The 17,060-nt window shown below is 39.9% G+C and overlaps 1 protein-coding gene across 1 annotated transcript in view; it reads right to left on the bottom strand.

The window, feature by feature from the left end:
• Positions 1–1,564: 1,564 nt before the first annotated feature.
• The window catches only part of LOC136879142 (hemolymph lipopolysaccharide-binding protein), a 33,231-nt gene continuing 17,735 nt past the window's right edge, over positions 1,565–17,060 (bottom strand). The window contains exons 3-5 of the mRNA XM_067152895.2: positions 14,139–14,349; positions 10,984–11,235; positions 1,565–4,620 (exon numbers count right to left, since the gene is read on the bottom strand). Coding sequence (XP_067008996.2) covers positions 4,457–4,620; positions 10,984–11,235; positions 14,139–14,349 — 627 coding nt within the window. The 3' untranslated portion in view covers positions 1,565–4,456. The remainder of the gene's footprint in view (positions 4,621–10,983; positions 11,236–14,138; positions 14,350–17,060) is intronic.

Genomic DNA, 17,060 nt, shown 5'->3' with positions numbered 1-17,060 from the left:
AACATATGATTGTGAGGAGAGCACAGAGTTAGTCTTTATATAATACTTCTCCTCCATCAATGTGCTTGCAGTAGCAAGTGTTTAACCCACGTTACGATGTGACATTTTCAGTGACAATGATAGAACAAGCCACCCCAAAATTCATGGCTAGGCTAAAATCTTCCTAACTTTAAATGCTCATTCTTGTAATTTGAAAATAATTTCCTCATATTATTTGAATTTCTGCGTTTATTTAGACGAAAAAGGCTCAAACCATTTAGCTGATTGGTTCTCAAAAGAAGTACTTTTGGAATGCATTTCAACATATAAGAGACAGATCACAGTGATAGATTTTATATAATACTTATTTCGACGTCGATTTGTTTTCACATGAAGATCTTACACCCACAGCATGATGTAACATTTTCAGTGATACTGATAGAAACTTCAATTTGTCCGACTCATTGGCTGAATGGTCAGCGCTGAGGCCTTCGGTTCAGAGGGTTCCGGATTCGATTTCCGGCCAGGTCGGGGATTTTTATTGCCTCGGATTAATTTTTCTGGCCCGGGGACTGGTTGTTTGCGTTTATCCCAACACTTCCCTCTTCATACACAACACACTATACCATCAACCACCACAGAAGCACGCAATAGTGATTACATCCCTCCATATAGGGTTGGCATCAGGAAGGGCATCCGGCCGTAAAACAGGACCAAATCCACATGTGCGACACGCGTATAGGAAAAGCGGTACGAAAAGAAGAAGAAGAAGAAGAAGAAGAAGAAGAAGAAGAAGAGTGATAGAAACTTCAATTTGCTTACACTGTCACACGTTTCACCCATACTATTACTAAACATTTTCAGTGACACTGTTAGAAAAGTCAATTTGTTTTTGCAGTGACTTACATTTGACCCGTGCTACGACGTGACATTTTCAGTGACAATAGTAAGCCAGTGAAACAGTAAAACTTCGGTGACGGTAAAATACCTTCTGAATTTTGCTCATTTAGTTTAGTATTTTAAAGTTAAAAAACAAAAGTTAGTCACAGTACTTTCTGTAAAAAAAACATGACTGTGCTATTATGAAGCGTTAGCGGATGAAATTGTAAGTGCATTGTTTAAAATCTACAATAGCTTAAGTTCACTGCCGTGAATACCAATTTGGAAATATGTGGGAGTGTGTGGTTGAAAATATTACAATTTCATAAGTTCTTGAATGCCTAAATTGTCTTATTTATTTATTTATTTATTTATTTATTTATTTATTTATTTATTTATTTATTTATTTATTTATTTATTTATTTATTGCTTGTTATATTTCTACTTAGTTATGAAGTTTTATAAAATAGTGGGCTTTGGAGAGAGCGATGGGACTGCAATTGCTTTTTTTCTTTAAATTGCAGCTGGGGTAACGAATGTGATCACCGCACGCCTCTGAACTTCACTTTATAAAAGTGCAGAGTATAAGATATGCAGTTTACCTGCAGCCGGTCAGCTCGTGTCTGATTGAATATAGTGACATCCGCAACTTGCTACAAGCGTACTGCTCCGCTGAAATTAACGCCCATAAAAATTAACAAACATGAAGAGTGGAACCACATTTTTTTATTGAAATTATTATACCAGATTACAACATTACGGACTATTTACTATTACAAATTAACTTATTCCATGCCATAATTATGTAAATAGAAGTAAATATATGCCTTAATAGTTATAAAGGATGAGTATTGAAATTTCTTACAATACACTTTTAGAAAGAGCACTTGAATAATAATAATAATAATAATAATAATAATAATAATAATAATAATAATAATAATAATAATAATAATAATAATAATAATAATAATAATAATAAATCTTCAGAAAATTAGTCGACAATCACCACTTTACACAATATCCAAGTACTACCGCCAACAAAACCTGGTCAGAAGATTGCAAGAATAGCCACAGCCAGAAGATGAAAGAAAAAGGCATGTTTGCTTGTAGGACAATCAATCTAAGTAGAAAAGGACTCCCAAAGCTTGAAGACGATAAAAATATGAATAGGGGAGAGTTTGATTACAGTGTGAGTGATATTGGTATTTGTGTGTAGGCTACAAGTGGAAAGACAAGAATTTAATTTCGTTTATTTATTTAATTTATTTAATTTAATTAATAATTATTAATTAATTTAATTTAATTTAAATTCGTCAGTGAACGCACCAACAGAAGTGGCTAGTGTTCAAAAGAAAGATAAGGATGGCAGTCGGAAAAACTTTTCTTGTCCCCAAGGACTGAAGGACTGTAACGGTGACATGAAATTTTTGGATAATCATGACAGACTGAAAAGTGACTACGTACTGGACAGAAAAAGTAAAAAATGGTGCAAAAGATTATTTTTTTCATGTTGTTGACTGCAGTGTATTCAATGCATTTATCATGCACAAATATGCAATATTTCAGCAATAAGGATTTCAGACGTGAAGTTTACAAGGGACTTCTTGCTCCTCGTATTATTGAATGCAGGAAACCAGCGGGTTCTCAAATGTTTTCACCACACATCGTAGCAGTGAAAAGAGGGAAACCTAATGTAAATAAAACAGTTCACTTGGAAAGCAGCAGTCATCAAGCACAACACCGGTAGTCAACAAGAAGATGTGCATTGTGCACCAGTCCGCACAAGCTGGCTGTCTGTAGTTTGTGATGTCCGTCTTTACTTGAGAAATGATAAAACCTGCTTCCAAGATTTATACTCACGTTGTTCCTAAAATTACGACCCTAGTATCCCTTGGACTCTTCCCACTGTACGCACCATGAACACGAGTGATTTCACAGAATTATGAACCACACATACCAAGCCACTAACATTCTACTTATCTTGATTCTTTGGATATTTCTGTTTGTTTTAAGACTTGAATTACCCCACTAATACATTTTGTTACTGGAGCAGAGGTTACAGTGCGTACTCACTTTAAAGCCCAATATATTACCATTGCTATGTTTGAAAACATGAATGTTTTGTAAGTTTTGTCATGTATGTTCATATATCTCAACATAAAGAGAACAAATAACAAAATTTCAATTCTCTTGTCCCTCTCGGAGATATTTTTCCTGCCCTGAGTTATCCTTCAAAGAGACAGTTAAGAGATAGGATGTCAAGAAATAAATATTATTATGAAGTCCTAGGAATAATGTTATTTTACTTCTACCGAGCAAGAGACTGTGCGGTAAAGGTCATGTAGCTATCGTCTTGAGTTCGAAGAGATAGTGGGTTCGAAACCCACTGTCGGTATCCCTGAAGATGGTTTTCCGTGGTTTCCCATTTTCACACGAGGCAGATCTGACGGGGGCAAGAGAAACAGAAAGTTCGGAGAAATATGACTTTAATCATGATGTTGGTTAATCTGGATATTAATGATTTATTTTCCCTTGCTTATACTTTTGTTACTTTCATTGACCTGTCTCAGTCTCATCCTTGGCTTTGACAATATAAAAGTGACTGAGGTATGAGTGATGTTAGTAGTACCATTCCTTATGCAGCCAATCGCTGCTGTGAGTGGTGTAAAAATGTTGCTCCTAGGGTCGGTTGGTGCATACATTTCAGTGGGTTAGGAAGACTGATATGTAATAGCAATTTCTGGTTCAGTGAAGAAAGCAACGGGAAACTACCTCACTCCTCATTTCTCTAGTACGCCTCTTCAGTGATGCCTAGGCCATTTCTGACAGCTAATAGTGCGGCTGTTAAGGATCCAATCAGCCTTCGTGCAGAGGACTGAACATCCACATACATACTTTGTCAAATTAAATTAAATTAAATTAAATTATTGCATGGACAAAAGTGACGTTAGGAAGGAGTTGCACCTTAATTAAAGTCACGGTCGCTTCCTTCCTACTCCTAGCCTGTTACTATCCAGTCGTCGCCATAAGACCTATCCATGTCGGTGCGATGTAAAGGAAACTTTAAAAACAGAAACAGAAACCATTTTGCTGTCAAAACTTCACAAACTCCCCTTACAAATCGAATGCGAGCAGATCATGTGGGACCGGGCGAGTTGGCCGTGCGGTTAGGGGCGCACAGCTGTGAGCATGCATCCGGGAGATAGTGGGTTCGAACCCCACTGTCGGCATCCCTGAAGATAGTTTTCCTCAGTTTTCCATTCTCACCCCAGGCGAATGCTGAAGCTGTACCTTAAATAAGGCCACGGCCGCTTCTTCCCCAGTCCTGGGCCTTTCCTATCCCATGGTCGCCATAAGAGCTATCTGTGTCGGTGCGACGTAAAACAAATTGTAAAAACAAAATAAAAAGATCATGTGGAGTGAGGTGACGTCATAGTGCTGCATCGTGTCTTCATTGAGTGTAAATAGTAGTTAAAATTACAAACAAATATTTTTAAAAATTCACTAGAATCATTAGAATATTAGAATCTTCTGCTAAGCAAGAGGGAATGTTACACGTTGTATCCCGTCTCTTCCCCATTGGTAACTTCTAGGTTTACATTTTGAGTTCGCAGACAAACACGAGCTTGGTACTACAAGACGCATCATTAAGACCTAGACCGTTGTTATCCATATGAACACTGCCGCAGTCTTCGTTGTCGTCGTTGTTGGGTTCTCCGGAACTCCATCTCGTAAACCCGGTAGAGTACAATGGCTGACCTGAAAATAAGAAGAACGGTGTCAAGATTCACTGTCTAGCTTTTGCTGATGATTTAGCGACTCTTCCTATAAACACAAATACATCTGTAGAACAGAGTGGACCGAGCTCGATAGCTGCAGTCGCTTAAGTGCGCCCAGTATCCAGTATTCGGGAGATCGTAGGTTCGAACCCCACTGTCGGCAGCCCTGAAGACGGTTTTCCGTGGTTTCCCATTTTCACACCAGGCAAATACTGGGGCTGTACCTTAATTAAGGCCACGGACGCTTCCTTCCCACTCCTAGCCCTTTCCTGTCCCATCGTCGCCGTAACACCTATCTGTGTCTGTGCGACGTAAAACAACTAGCAAAAAAAAAAAAAAAAGAACAGAGTGGAGTCTTTAAAAGTAGGAAAGATCACAATATGAAGGTAAAGTTGGAATTCAAGAGGACAAATTGGGGCAAATATTCATTTATAGGAAGGGGAGTTAGGGATTGGAATCACTTACCAAGGGAGATGTTCAATAAATTTCCAATTTATTTGAAATCATTTAAGAAAAGGCTAGGAAAACAACAGGTAGGGAATCTGCCACCTGGACGACTGCCCTAAATGCAGATCAGTATTGGTTGATATTCATCGACAGATACATTTTTTGAAACAACAAGCTGTAAAGGCTGGACTTAGGATCTCCTTTGAAAAAAAAAAAAAAAAAAAAAAAGTACTTGACTAATGTCCCCACAGCTCCCCGAGAACGAAAGGCAGGGTATGGTAAAATTGAAATAGTTAATAGCTTCAGGTATGTCGGAGAGATTGTGCAAATGGGATCTAACGAAAGAGAAGCTAACAACAGTAGACGAGATACGATGGCCGCTGCTTTTCGCAGAACACGCGATCTGTACAAGGAAAAGGCAATTTCAATGCAAGCTAAACCCAGACATTACAACATGGTGATTAAACTCGGATGTCTCAATGGAAGTGAATGCCAACGAGTTACTGGAAAGGCTGGTCTGAGAGGAGCTGAGAAGTTTGAGAGGAGGATTCTTCGAAAGATAATGGGGCCAAAAATCGTGGCTGGAAAATACAGGTTGCAAGGACGAGAGGAAGTTTATTAGAAAACCGAACCAGTGATGGAATCAATCCAGACGCGACGACTCAAGTTTTATGGCTACCTTAGAATGGACGACAAGTGATTGACTAAGAAAATGTTTATCCTACTCGATAGTAGACCTAACACATGTGATAAGTGGCTCAGGGAGGTGAGGGAGGATCTGAAAATAATTGGACTAAATCGTGAATACACTGTTAACAGAACCAAGCACCGACACCAGATCAGTAACTTTGAGGACTTTCGTGAACAAGAACAGCAGAAAGGAGACAGGCTGTCAAAGAGAGGATGCAACTATAATGGGCTGCAAAGAAAGCTTCTGAAAGCATGTAGGTAGGTAAGGGTTGTTCTGCCCGAAGGCAGGTCCGAACCTCCGCCGAGGTATTCCTGAGCCGGAGTTTACTTGCGGTAGGGTGGCCAGTTCCTTTCCGCTCCTCCATTCCCTTACCCCCATCAACAGCGCGTGGCAACCCATCCAACTCCTGACCACGTCCAATGTTGCTTAACTTCGGAGATTTCACGGGATCCGGTGTTTCAACACGGCTACGGCCGTTGGCTGAAAGCATGTAAGCGTTGCTTATTTTGGTCTCTAATGGACGTACACGTTTCAAAGTAATAATATTAATATCAATAATAATAATTATAATTGCATTTACAAAAACGTCCCTCACTTGAAGGTTGCAACAATGAACATAACGGGACAATGAAATTTATAATTTCTTCTTACAACAACAAATTTGCCGATTACATTATGCTGATAATGTGGAAAGACAAGAGAGAGAAAGTTCATATTCACAGGACATGTTGATTAGTATATTCTGCAGAAACGATTAACATTTCAGTCACCTAGGTTCAGCATGTGTCCTGTTGCCTAGTAGGCACTGGGTCCTCTATTGGCAATGATAACTTGTTCCATGCATGATGGCATCGACGCGAATGGCGTCCTGGGGTGTAGCCATCCATGCTGCATTCACCTGCTTCCACAGTTCATCTTTGATAGTTGGTACTGGGTCACAGCGCCGCACTCATCGTTTCACAAATATCCCACATATTTTCGATTGGTGACAAGTCCGGTGATCGGCAGGCCAGGGCAACAGTCAGACATCCTGTGACAAGAAGGAACGTGTTCGTGCAGCAACATATTGTCGCTCATTGTCCTGCTGAAATATGGCGTCTGGGGTGTCGTGCAGAAAAGGTATGGCTAAGGGTCGCAGGATGTCATTCACGTTGGTCAAACTGGTCACAGTGCCCTGTGATTTGTGGTTCCACCCAATAGCACCCCACACCATAAGGCCTTGAGTTGGCGCTGTATGTCTTGTGCGAATGCAGTCAATGTGATGCCTCTCCCCCAGTTTGCGGTGAACCAAAATGCGTCCATCATTTTCAAATAAACAAAACCTGGATTCGTCCGAGAACACTATCTGCTGCCATTCCTGTCCCCATTGTCGTCGTTCCATACACCATTGCAGTCTAGCATGTTTATGCCCATTAGTCAAAGGTAGGCGGAGAAGTGGAGACGCGCCGGTAATCCAGACCGTAATAAACGGCGACGGACTGTCACTCCTGATATTGTACGATGTGTTACACTGTTCCACTGTTGCGCTAGAGCCGAGGAGGACGCAGATCTGTCCTGCAATGCCATTCGGGTGAGGTGACGATCTTCTCGGGGGGTGGTCTGGGTGGTGCGACCAGAACCATCTCGTCGTGTTCTACGGCCTTCTGTGAAACATTCTGTACACACCCGTTGCACTGCTGACACACTTCGTCCCACACGAGCAGCAGTTTCCCGGATGGATGCATCACGTTCTCTCATGCCAATAATGCACCCTCATTCATACTCACTCATTTGACGGCACGGTTCTCGCATACATCTGCTAGGCATCCTGCACGTACGCTCAAGTCACACTGATCCATTACCTTCGGTTTATAGCTACAACGAGAGCCACAGGCACATTTTTCCAGTCGGTGGTGGTGCGCCGAGATATCGATGTGGACCCTGAACCCGAGGGCCGACATGGTTCAAATGCTAATCATTTCTTCAGAACATACTAATGTATATGTCCTGTGAATATGAACGTCCTATCTGTAGTCTTTCAAGGTGTTCTGGTTTGTATGAACATGTGTGTATATGAGTTATAGAATAGAGTAATGATTTCTAAGCAAAGAAACTGAACCATGTAAAAATAACAAAGCTATAGTTATCAATTCTGGAGAGTCGAAGTTGAACTGTTTCCAAAAGTTTATATGAATCGAGGAATAGTTCCTCGAGCTCCCACCATTAATCTCATCATGTTAATGTACTTCAGTCCAAATTAGTATTTATAATAAGGCATGGTAAGTTCATAGATCAGCTTCTTTTCCCTATCAACATCTCCTGACTGGTCTGTGGAGATTTTTAAACGAACTGTGGAGTCAATTGTATATCTGATTCCTGCAGGCTATCATGTCAGGTCTCCAAATGCTACCGTTATGGCAAAGTCCGGATACTTCTTTGGGCAACCCTATACCTTACCTTTCTGAAGGAATTTGTTAATAACGACCGAATCTTGTTAGGTCTGGCATTCTCCATTGTCTCTCCATGAGGCAAGACCCCAAAGCATGAAGAAAGGTTTCTATTGGGCAATGTCGACAGAGGTGTACGTTCTGCTGCCAGCCAGGACTTGTTGGATTAGATTAGATTACATTAATTAGTCTGAAAAGATAACAAGGATTAATGCCTCTCTTCCACGTAACCCGAATATACAACACTGTTAAACTACAGTAAAAGCTGTTTTACCAAACACCATCGGGATAGAAAGATTGCTGGCTGTCGCGATTTTCCGGATATTAGAATTTCGTTTCATCATTATTTTCGTAATATACCGTATGTGGATCGATGGCGTATTAGCCGAAGATTTTATACTCAGAATTACATAACAGTATTTCTCTTTGCTTTTTTAATTCTCTGATTCCATGGAATATCATCAAAGCGTCTTTCTCCTTACGTATGCCATGAATAGTCCACGAAATGTACCAATTAATCGGTTTATTACAGTATTCTCGTCGACGGATGCAGAGTCGGTTTTGGCCGTGTCAGTGGCCATGGCTGACCTACACTCTGCAATTCGCCGGATTGTGTAGCTCAGAGGGTAGAGCGCTGGTCGTCTAAGCCCAACTTGGCAGGTTCGATCCTGGCTCAGTCCGGTGGTATTTGAAGGTGTTCAGATACGTCAGCCTTGTGTCGGTAGATTTGTAGCATGTGCAGAACTTCTTCGAGGAAGAATACTGGCGGGCGTCTCCGAAAACCATAAAAGAGTAGATAAAGTGACGTAAAACCAATAACATTATTTATGTATTATTATAAATTAGTATATCAAAATATTTGAATTGTAATATTGCCACAACTTTTAATGAAAGCTAAAACATTGTATTATGTAGTATGAAATCTTGGTCAACAGCGGTATACCAGGCGGCTCGCGAGCGCCGTACTTTATACTTACAATTGTACCGCATGCACTAGTGATGCATGGGATGCCTAATCACTTGTTTTCGAAGGAGTGCTACAACGTGCTTTATTGTTGATATTGTGAAATAAATAGCAGTCATTTTGCTGCACACGTTAACAAGAGTGCATTTGTAAATACGCCAAGGTGCAGAAAAGAAAATTTAATAACTTATTACCCTAATTTATACACGTGTAGACATTCTACTCAATAAAAGAGTCGTTTGTATGAAACAAAAACTAACACTGTTCAGCAAATACGTGTGTAGAAGGCAGACGTCTGTTTGGAACTTCGGCTGCATTCTCACCAGATTCTCCACAGATTAAAATGATGTCAGTTTATTCGTCATTGCTGAACATTCTAGCCATTGCCAATATGCAGACAGCAAATGTAGTGCAGCTGTACCATACACCAGACTAGTACTATGCGGTCGTAAACGAGGTTTACTAATCCAAGGGGTTGCATTAGACGGGTAGCGCTGAGTAACATGCTGCGAGTGACCGTCCGGTTGTTATCTCTTCATATTTTGACGTAACCTGCCTGATGGCAGTAGTGCCTCTGTGAAAATCAGTTAGTAGACATCCCATTCATCATTTGTGCATGCGGGACACAGCGCTCGCGAGCCGCCTGGTATAAACGTGCAAGCTATTAATATGATATTGCATTAGCACAAACGAAGAAACTGCCGGATTACTGTCCATAATCACTTAGTTTCAGGGGCGTAACGGTAGGGCCTGCAGGGCCTGCAATGCAGGCGGGCCCGGGCCTTTAAGGGGCCCCAAAGACTCCTCGCAAAAAGCATATATATAGCCTAATGTCACTCTGCTCGAAAATGATCCGGGCAGTTTTGTAGAGTCAGTCCAAATAGTTTGTTTTACAATCTGTACATAGAAGAATTGCCATCTAGCAGCAGCTGTAAACTGTTTACAGAAATAGTTTGCATGCTTACATCATACGAAATGGAGCGTCGAATGGACTTTTTTCCACCCTTCAAAAATCCGAGTGCCTATGTCAGTTTTGAAGTCGCGAATTTGGGATCCGGAGACCGACGCTCAACTACTGATATACAAATGGAGCTTAAGAACCACTGACCTATTGTGATACTAGCGGATTTCTTCTGCTGTTCTTACACCATTAATTTCAGGTTCATACTTTTTATTTGAATATCAATATATAAACCTTCAGCAATCTCATTATAGGCGAAGATCAGACACTACAACACTTTGATTAAAACGGAATGTCTATATGGTAGTGAGTGCCTCTGAACTACATTACTGGGAAGGCTGGTCTAAGAGACGTTCATAAGCTTGAGAGAAAATTTTTGTACGAGGTAAAGGGTCAAAAAATTGCAAATGGGCAGTATAGGTTAAGGGGGTATTAAGAACTGTGTCGTAAAAATGAACGACTGATGGCGACTATTAGGAAAAGAAGACTGGAATTCTCTGGGAACCCTTTCTTAATGGATGGAAAGCAGATACTTGGTAGTAGACTTTAAGTATCTGGCAAATAGTTCCAGAAGGTGCGGAAGGATTTCAACAAGGCTGAACTAAGGGAAGAGGACATCTCAAATCGAGCACAGTACCGGTCACAAATCAAGAACTTCAAGGGCTTCGATGAAGAACAACAGCAGAGGAGTTGTTGAACGTTGTAAAGACGGTAGACTGCCAAGGAAAGAATTCATTGATTCTGAGCTCCAAAAAATAATTACAAAAATGTGTAACAGATATACAACGTGGTCTTTATTGGCCCCAAGCGAAAAGGAAAAAAAAGCCTTCTAACTCAGAAATGATGTTACCTACCATATATAGTCATAAATTGTCCTTCAGAAACAAGGTCATTGAACCCTGAATGGGCGTACATATCCTCGGGTTTGTAGAGCAACATGAGTTCTCCCACAATACTCGCCTCCTCCTCATCGTTCACGATTACCAGATGAGCGTCCTCGTTCTCACAGATTTGCCGGGCAATAGGCCAGGTAGTTACCGTGGGGTGAAACTTGTAGTACCTACCATTTCGATACTGTATGTAGCCCTTTGGTATGTGAAGTGGTTCTGTAACAGACAGACACATAGATTTACCAACGGATAGTACAAAAATATGAATCAGTACATGGCAGTTCTATGAAACCTTAACAGATGTAACCGAGTCTATTTCGTAGTGATATTAGCGTTTATTTATTATTTATCGTGTGACAAAGCATGCATTACAAGACTAACAGAAAATAGAAACATTTAAATCTACTACACATTATTTACAACATTCACAACGTCAGATCTAATAAGTTTATCCACTGGACTGTGTCAGGAGTCGCCAGCAGGAAGTCGACTCATTCATCTCCATCCTCCCTGAAACAACTTTCAGTTACGTACAATGTGCTGGATAGTTTATTGAGGAACACCACAGTCATATAGGGGAGAAATAAATTTGCCTCACTTGAATCAAGTCCCAGTGCAGAATTCATGGTTATACTGGATCCTGTTCAAAATGCGCTTTCCTCCGTAAGTTAAAACTTCGGACAAGTGTTCTTAATTCAAAACTTCAGGAGTAGTTTTTGAGGTCTATTTATCTATCCTCTGAGCATTAGGATTAAAATGCTCCTCATAAGTGTTTGGGTATGAGAGATCGGTGGTTCCTAGTCCAGAGCGAAAAAGGTTTATGAAAAGTCTCCAGCAAAGTATAGCAGATTCAATACAATTGTTATTTACAGGTGGCACATTATAACTAGAGAGAGAGATGAATGGTACCGTAGCTGACAATTGTCACGCAAATACATAAATAAATAAACAAATAAATAAATGAAAACTATTAAACAAATCTAATTACAGGAATGACATTCACCATAAAAGGTCAAATAAAAAGACTGTAACAAAATAGACAAAATTACAGACACAATCCGCACAATATGTGGACGATTTTGCGGTCACCTCAAGCGAATGGACGAAAACAAATTGACCAAAAAGATCTTTTACATTTCTTATTCGAAACCGAAGAAGCCTTAGTTTAGAAAAACCAAAGAAGACCTTCGAATGCTACAAATCAAACCCGAAGACTTCTTTAACAGAGATCTCTTCCGAAAAATGATAGTCACGAATGGTCTAAACCGAGTCGAACAAGCGAAAAGAAGAATCGATGTCCCTTAGACAGAGAACTCAGAAAGAAAGAATGAGGGAATTCTGGGCTCGAAGGAAATCAAAGTTCATTGGCGAGGCTTAATGAGGTCCTCTATGGCCCCAGAGAATTAATAATAATAATAATAATAATAATAATAATAATAATAATAATAATAATAATAATAATAATAATAATAATAATAATAATAATAATAATAATAATAGATCGACTGACTTTATATTTATTTATTTTAATAATAATATTGGATTTACGTCCCACTAACTACTCTTTTACGGTTTTCGGAGATGCCGAGATGCCTGAATGTTGTCCCGCAGGAGTTCTTTTACGTACCAGTAAATCTACAGACGCAAGGCTGGCGTATTTGAGCACCTTCAAATACCAACGGACTGAGCCACGATCGAACTTGCCAAGTTGGGGCCAGAAGGCCAGTGCCTCAACCGTCTGAGCCAGTCACCCCGGCTTTATTTATTTTATATATACTGTATATTATTGTTGTTACTTATTGCGAACTAACCTGATACATCAGCGCATCTAGGATTCATTGTGACGGCGGGTTAATGCATGTATTAATGCTAACGAAGGGCATTTCAAACGTTTCATGTAAGAAAGAGCTTCATGTGTTATGCTGGTACGTTCTGTTCCTGTGTTTCCCATGATTAATGTACTATCTAGAGTTGTAGAAAAGTTAGTTCTAACATGGAAATAAAGCGTTTCCGGAGCTAAGTCCATATAACATATTTTCTTCTTCTACGTGTAAGGAGTGTGTCCTGTAGAGATGGCTGAAAAATAACGTAGCAGTTACTTTGTCACAGTTACATGCCTATCACTGTTACAAATGCAAACGAGGACAAAAATAACAGGTTACCGATTAACGAAAACTTAATAACGTACTAGTGAAAACAGTAACTAGGAACTGGAAAATGTTACTAGTAGCAGCTTACAGACACAGAATGTGACCTTCGGAGTTTAGATAGTACGCTTGTCTTCCAAGTGAGAGCGCTTTCGTAGGAGATGCTTTAAGTCAAATACACTATAGTGTATTTTTTTAAGTTGCTGCTGTCATCTGGTAACTAAAGTGTTAACTGTTATGACATATTCAACTGCCCATGGATAACCATTGACTCAGACATCACGCAGGACTACCTACATTATAATATTATTATAAGTTTCACCCGTATAATTTTTCTTGTACCATAAATAAATTAGTATGCTAACTATCCATATTGATATTATAGATAACGTAACATTATTTCATTTTACTTAATCTATCCTCTTGTACTTTTTTGTCTTCTATTCTTGATCGGGGCACTGTCAAACTCAGTCCTCTAGATTTCAGAAAAGACGCTATTCTGTCTTCTCATTTCATCCGTTGTCTGCCTCTCGTTAACTTTATAGCAAATAGGAACGCGTGTTTTGCTGCACCGACTTTCAACAGTGTAGTGATGCGTGCGCGCCTATGCAAGCGAATGAATGGGACTTCGCAACACAGCTGTAAGGAGAGAAGCTTGAAACAGTGACCAATAAAAGGTGAGTAACGTTGGGCGTTATTTTAACTGTTATTTTTCACAGTTACTTTATTGTAGCCGTGACAGATGTAGCAGTTACACAAAAATAACCGTTTGTCACACCTCTAGTGTCCTGGAAGTTTGGTCACTCCTTATTGCCATACACTGTATAACAGAGCATTGTCGACCCTAAGAACTAACAGTATTATTGGTTTGGATTATTGACAAGAACGGTGAGGCTAGTGCACCACTCTGTGCTAGATTTCGTAAGTTTGATGTCTACTTCATATTTCAGAGCTTAAGGATAGACAACATACTTGCTGTAGGTTTCTCCGTGACGGGTGTCACTGCTACTGCACTCGCCGGACATCCAGAAATTGTTGAGAGGAGACCCATGGTAGCTACCGAAGTGAGTCGTGTAGTCGCTGTTCCATCTTCCACTGTTGAGCTGATATCCACATCCAATGACAGCCCTCTATCAGCATCCTTAATGTCATCACTCAAGGGAACTTTCTTCGTCGTATCAACCTGTAACAGTGACATTTTATACTTAACTTTTATACCTACTTTTATTTAAACCCAGAAACCTACGATTACGTTCTTATAAAATGAAGTAACTTAATTATTATTAATTATTATTATTTTTTGGACAGTCGGTGATAATACGCTGGATGGACCGATAAGCGGCACTACAACCGCAGTTGTACCACATGATTTTTGGGTCATATTGTTGAGAATTCTTTGGATTGTACTTTTCGAAGGTGTTATCTAAAAGAGAGTGTTCTATCTAACATGACTCCTAGATATTTAGGGAATATATTCTGTCTCAATAACTGATTTCCCAAGTACAGAGCACTGGTTTTAGTCATGCATGACCAGAAACAATTACGAGGCGTGTATTTTAAGTAAGGACCGTTTGAAAATAACTACACAACGAAAGACGATTTTCAAACACCACATTTCCCGTTACGATCTGACTCAACATGTCGTCACCTTCTTCGGCATAACGAGTCAAAAATGTCATCGAACACTCAAATCTTTCATCTTTAAGATTTGATTCGTTATGCCGAAGACGAAACATGGGTTTCGCACGTCGTGCCCGAATCGAAGCAACAGAGCATAGAATGGAGACACACACATTCGCTTGTAAAGGTGAAGGCTAAACAGACTCTGTTCCAGCGCAAGATCAAGATCAAGAACTCTTGGTTATCGGAGCAGGCGGCAAGTGTCTATGAAGAGGGTAGTCAAAACTTAGTTGCACGTATGGTAAGTGTTTAAACAAACTTGGCGGCTACGTTGAGAAAACCGTAAAGTACGTAGAATAAGAAAATAAATGTGGTGATTGAAAATCGTCTTTCGTTGTGTAGTTATTTCCAAACAGCCGTTACTTAAAAAAATACGCCTCGTAGTTTTATCTAAACAGCCTAGATATAAAGATATAAGTTAGTTCGTTTTGTTTTCTTAAATCAGTTAGCATGTGTTTAAGTACTTGTGTGCAGAGATCACTGACCTTACGGGATACACCTTTGTTCAAGCCCTGTGATAACATAGGTCGATCACGACACATATTATAGATATTGTGCAGCACTGAAATATGCAACAGTGCGCTTCCACAAAGAGAGCTGAAGGTCACCTCTCTGATCACTACGGCATAATACAGTAAAATTGATAAAAAGAGCTTTTTATGAAGTGGTGAATATAAAATTATCATCCTCGCGTACACTGCGGAAAGAAGCTGTGCAAGTGTAAAATATGTTGAAGTACGTTCTCAGGACAGGGGCGAAGTATACAACATACAATTGTACGTTTGGACGAAAAGGATACCGTGATGGTCATCTTCTGAGCACTCGGGAGAATAGCAACACGAATGTCAAACAGACAGACGTTTGCATGAAGTAATGATATGATAACTCATCACGGAACACATAGTGGAAGGAGGATATTCACTTGTAATGTATGTCAAGAGAATTTCAACGGAGGATAAGGTCAAATTACAAGAAACGTCTACAACACTCGGAAAAGAAGCTATGCAAGAACGAAGAGTTCAAGTTTAGGCTTTCACCTAGAAGGAACCTAAACCCTCCCTAAGAAAAAAGTGTACACATGTCATTAATGCAACAGTGCGTTTTCGCGAATTGTTGATCCAGAATAACACCGTTGTATTCACTCGGGGATAAGACTACACAAGTGTACAATATGCGGTAATACGTTCTCATGAAACAAACTACAGATTGACCAATATAATAATGCTGTTCAGGACCTGCTCACCTGATGAGCTAAACTGAGCACTGTCCCTGTATTGCAGGAGGCCATAGCCCTTAGGGGATTCACACGGCTAATTTATTTATGTACTGCATCTGTAAAGCCATATGCTAAATTAATTAATTAAATGCATACTGAGTTCGAATTAAATTGGTTCATAGTCGGCCAGTACGAAAGAAGAAGAAATACTTAATATGTTGGTAATTAGTCGCGCTAAGGCATTGAGATTAGTAAAGCATTAAGTGGTGTACTTCTCGGTGTATTGGATGTACGTATGTTTAGCAGTTACTCGCGTCAATCCCTGCTTGTTTGTCATCCTCTCCGACACTGTTATGATTTACCTTACTAACTTATTCTCATGTTAATCAACCTCATCACTGTTATCACATTCGTTTGAAAATGATATTTTCCCTGGCAACGAATCCTCACCATCAGAAACCTCGAGATACCCTTCTGACTGGCAGTCAAATTTGGTTAAGAAGTGTAATTCTTCTGTGTAGGTTACTTTTAACTTGAAAGAGTGTGTTCCATCAGGGAACTCCTGAAACTTTCGAAGCAAATTAGAAGTCTGACGTTCCCCATTTCCTGTCCGTCACTGTGATTTATGCGGAACAGTTCCGTAATCAGACGCCAATGAATTAAGAAGGTGGCCTACTCGGAAGCAACCAAATCTACCAGCCTTATCTTTTTTCCTAGTCTATCACACAAATTCCCCAACTGATGCACGCACTTAATTCCATAAGAAATTCTTACACCTTTCTGAAAATGAAACATAATTATGCGGAGTCAGTTACATCTTGTCCATCTGTTCACAAGTTACCGGGTTCGAAACTGACTGAGATCGGTGATATATGAAGATGTTTCAATAGGACAGATTAATGTAATTGACTTCTGTCACATTCAACAGCATCTGAAGGACACAATTCCGATGTCTTTTTCTTTTCCCACCTTTGACATCTTCCTAGTATTTCTTCAGT

This window comes from Anabrus simplex, chromosome 8 (genome assembly GCF_040414725.1).
Source record: "Anabrus simplex isolate iqAnaSimp1 chromosome 8, ASM4041472v1, whole genome shotgun sequence".
NCBI classification, from domain to species: Eukaryota; Metazoa; Arthropoda; class Insecta; order Orthoptera; family Tettigoniidae; genus Anabrus; species Anabrus simplex.
Note: the sequence above shows the minus strand (reverse complement) of the source record. Positions and strands in the feature narration are given on the sequence as shown.